The sequence below is a fragment of the Stenella coeruleoalba genome, assembly GCF_951394435.1.
Source record: "Stenella coeruleoalba genome assembly, chromosome: 17".
NCBI lineage: Eukaryota > Metazoa > Chordata > Mammalia > Artiodactyla > Delphinidae > Stenella > Stenella coeruleoalba.
Window position 1 is genome coordinate 76016340 of NC_137163.1, and position 4650 is coordinate 76020989.

Sequence of the window (4650 nt, forward strand, 5' to 3'; positions counted from 1 at the left end):
GATGTAGAGAACAAACATATGGACACCAAGGGGGGAAAGTGGTGGGGTGGTGGTGGTGGTGTGATGAATAGGGAGATTGGGATTGACATATGTACACTAATATGTATAAAATGGATAACTAATAAGAACCTCCTGTATAAAAAAATAAATAAAATTAAATTCAAAAAATTCAAAAACAAAGAGACTCTGCGCTCCCAATGCACGGGGCCAGGGTTCTATTCCTGGTCAGGGAACTAGATCCCGAATGCCACAACTAAAGATTCAACAGGTGGAAACAAAAATCCTGCATGCCGCAAGTAAGACCCAGAGCAGCCAGATAAATAAATAATTTTTTTAAAAAAATAAGATAATATATAATAACTATTATTTACAAAATGATATTAGAATTTTTACCCCAAGTAGAGGTTCTCAAACAAAATCTTTAAAGCATGTAATACTTGTATGCAGACACTCCTCCAACCAGCGCTGCCCTCAGTCTCTGTGATTGAAATCAAATTCAATAAGCTATTAATTCTGTCACCTGTTGTCACATCTTGTGATAAATATGCTGTCACTTGCCAGATGCTGAAGGATCTCTTCACAGCCAGGCTGTCAGTCAAAGAGCAGAAAATGTCAAGCCTCTATTTACTCTTAGAACCTGAGAGCCTTTTCTTACCTGTAGGTGCCCAGTCCCTCGACTTTCCTGTGTTTCATCTGCAATTCTAGGGGAGACAGTGCATCCTCTGTTTTCAACATGTCTTATTCTTTGCCTAATTTATTTCAGGATGACAAAGTTACTGCATTTGATCAGATCAGTGTGAACCCTCCATATCTTTAGTGTATAACAATAAGGCAACATGCCCTTATGTCTTTAACCTCAAACAAAACTTAAGTGCAGAAAAAAATACTCTAATTAAACTTTAAATTGGTTTAACATGATAAAATGATGTTACTTCAGCCCTGGTAGGGTACATTTTAAACCAATATTGTCTGACAGATCTTATTATTATAATCCCATATACATCTTTTTATGAGTTTCATAAATAATAATTAGCATTTAGGTATTACTAATCAGGCCCTGATAGTATTTGGAACTCTGTTAATCTTGACAACAATCCTGAGGTAGGCATATTTTCCTCATTTTGCAGACAAGGAAACTGGGGCACAGTAAGAAACCCAGGCCATTTGGCCCCAGAGATTGGATATTCAATTAAATACTCTTGGGCAGATTGGCAGATGATGGAGCTAATGAACTTGGGATTTGTGAATGGACAGAGTACCATTATTTTCATTAATACCTTACATTTTATGTAAATAATAAAGTCAAACTGTGAAGAATGAATTGTTTATGCTATTATCTTAAAAATAAAGATTATATTATAATAAGTCACATCATTTTGCATTGTGTGTAATACCAAGAAGGTTAAGGCACTCCACTGCTCTTATCTGGCTAATATTCACAGCATTCCCGATACCATATAACAGTTTCAGAGACCTAGATTATAATTCCAACTATACGATGGCTATTAAATAGAGTTTGTAATATAGACTTACAGAATATAATTTTGTTACTTTCTTATTTTACTCTATTCACTGCCATCCTTTCATATGTCAGGTTTGACACAACTGCATTTCTACTAAAATATTTCATAGTTTACATTTTTTAGTTTTTTGTTATTACTCCAGACAGGGCTCCCCAAACTTTGTTCCAAAATAAAAAAGTTTACTTTAATAATTATCCTAATTTCTTAAGTAAAAAGGTTGAGGCTCAAACAGGTTGAATATTATACGTGATAACACATGCTAAGTCAGAGGAGTAACATATTGATAGAACAGAAATCTTATCCTAGGGCTCAAAGGACTTTCAATGGCTTATGTAAATGGACTGTGTTTATTAACATCTTCTTGGAACAAATATACTTCAGAAGCATAGACCTATCATTAGAAAAATGTGGTTACACATCACCTACATGCTCTAAGTGCAGTAAGTCAGGACAGAACTTTACCATTTGATTTTTCAAAAGGTAGATCCTTTCATTTTCCTTTGTTTTTTCTCGAACAGGGTAACATTGTCAGTCTTTGTTCCAAAGGTATGGAATGAAAATTGTTTTTTTATTATAAAAATTAGAACGGAAGAACTTACAGCTGGACAGCACAACCCTGGATTTAATTTCAACATCTGGTTTTCCACATTATATGATTCTGTGCCGCTTTTATTTCTTCGGATTTTTCCTCTCCTGGGATTCTCTCATATTTGTTATTATTTGAAGCTCTGGTCATGGCTCTGAATCATTTTTGTGCTTTTTCCTCCTCTACCTTCAAAACTGCTTCAAAACTTCTGTAAGTCATTTGTTGAGAAGCCTAGAATCTCTTCTGCAAGTGAGCTGGCTGGGTGGACCTGAAGGGCTGCTAGGGAGTTGATAGGTTGCTAAGAATATAGCTGATTCACTTTGTTGTATAGCGGAAACTAACACAACATTGTAAAGGATTTATACTCCAATAAAGATGTGGAAAAAAAAATCTTGCTAATTTGCTACGTAAGCTGCATTTTCCTTTCTCCGATGAATTTAGGGGGCTTGTGTTTTGACCTGTATCAGTGATTCTGTTTGGATCGATTACTTTCAGATTACCATTTTTTATCCCTATATGAACGTTGCACCTAATTTTCCCTGTAATCGGTTCAACAAATGTCAGCTGTTCGTGTTTCAATTCTTCCTGTCGATAACTGCTGGAAGTGATTTAATGCAGCTGGAGAATAAACTGACAATCATTATAGCCTGCAAAGTGTGAAAACATTTCATTGCACTGTTGTGGTCTCTTTAGTCTGAGGACTGATGACGCTCAGCGGATGAGACTTGGGGGAAAGAAGCCTGCTTTATAATAATTAAAGAAATTGTGTAAAAGAGGGGTGAGGCCTGGGGCCGCTCGGGGCGGTTTATCCGGTGCACCCTTCTCCAGGGCTTCTTTTTATACGAATGCACTTTAAGCGTTGAAGGGAAATGCTTTCATCTGAATGGGATTGTCGTGCTTCGTTCAGGCTGTTTCCCCATCTGATAAAATCCCTCGCTGAGTACCAGCACAGATGGGGCTCATTTGGGGAAGACAGAGGAGACAAACGCTGGAGTGGAGCAGAGGCGGCGGCAGCCAGCGACGCCTGCAGGCCCGCGGGGTCTCCTCTGCCCTGCCCGCTCACCTGCGCCCCGGCGGGGTCCACGCGGCCGGAGGGATGCCCTCGCCTCTCCCGCGGCGCCCTCACCTGCCGGGCGACCTGTCCCCGTCGGGGGACTCGCGGCCCTGCAGCAGCCCCTGCGAGCTCCCGGGGCCGGCAGGCAGGCTCTTGGCGGGGGGCACCCCGCCCCGGGCTCCCCGCCTCCCGCGCCGGCTGGCCTGGTGCTCCATCGACTGGGAGCAGGTGCGCCTGCTGCGCAGGCTGGGAGCCGGCGGCTTCGGCTCCGTGTACAAGGCCACCTACCACGGCGTGCCCGTGGCCATCAAGCAGGTGAGCAAGCGCACCAAGAACCGGCTAGCCTCCCGGCGCAGCTTCTGGGCCGAGCTCAACATCGCTCGGCTCCGCCACGCCAACATAGTGCGCGTGGTAGCGGCCAGCACGCGCGCGCCCGCGGGCTTCGACAGCCTGGGGACCATCATCATGGAGTTCGGGGGCGACGTCACTCTGCACCAGGTCATCTACGGCGCCACCGGCTGCCCCGAGGACCAGGGGCCTGCCTGCGGCGCCGGGGAGCAGCTGGGGCTGGAAAAGTGTCTCAAGTACTCCCTGGATGTGGTCAGCGGCCTGCTCTTCCTTCACTCACAGAGCATCGTGCACTTGGACCTCAAGCCGGCCAATATTCTGATCAGCGAGCAGGACGTCTGCAAAATCGGTGACTTCGGCTGCTCCGCGAGGCTAGAAGATGTGCTGTGCTTGCGGGCCCCTCACCACCTGGGCGGCACCTACACCCACCGAGCGCCGGAGCTCCTGAAAGGAGAGCCCGTCACGCCCCGAGCGGACATCTATTCCTTCGCCATCACGCTCTGGCAGATGACCACCCGGGAGGCGCCCTACTCGGGGGAGCGACAGCACGTGCTCTACGCCGTGGTGGCCTACGACCTTCGCCCGGCCCTCTCGGCGGCCGTCTTCACCGCCTCCATCCCCGGGAAGAAGCTGGAGAACGTCATCCAGCGCTGCTGGGGGGCCAGGGCTTCGCAGCGGCCAAGTGCCGAACTCCTGCTGGTGGACCTTCGCGCTTTAAAAGCTGAATTGGGCTGACTCTAAACCTGCATCCAGATAAGCTTTTGTCTTTGTTTCTATTCATTTTTAACGAAGTCAAGATGTACGAAAAAACATATAGTAGGATGAATTTTTAGAAAATAAAGTTCCTAAAAACTCCTTTCGTCTCAAATGCTTTTTCTGAGACAAACAGCAGAGCTACAAGTCTAGTAGTCCTGGTGGTACTTAGGACCTAACCTTATCCCTTTACAGATACTTCAACAGTTCCATAGTATTGCACTTATTCAAATCTGTTATTGATAAAAACCACTTTGTCCAAAACAGAACTGAATTGGAAAATGCCAAAATTTTCTGTAAGTTCGAATAATATGCTCCATACCTAAATTTAAACGATTAACAGTTTACTTGCTCCCATACCAAATAAGTAAAAACTTTTTAAAAAA

The 4650-nt window shown here is 44.5% G+C and overlaps 1 protein-coding gene across 1 annotated transcript; it reads left to right on the top strand.

The window, feature by feature from the left end:
• Positions 1-2931: 2931 nt before the first annotated feature.
• On the top strand, positions 2932-4246 carry MOS (MOS proto-oncogene, serine/threonine kinase; the record flags this gene model as incomplete). Its single annotated transcript, XM_079902372.1, has 1 exon — positions 2932-4246. Exon 1 carries the CDS (start codon positions 3062-3064, stop codon positions 4244-4246), a length of 1185 nt encoding a protein of 394 aa, XP_079758498.1. The 5' UTR covers positions 2932-3061.
• Between the last annotated feature and the right edge of the window lie 404 nt (positions 4247-4650).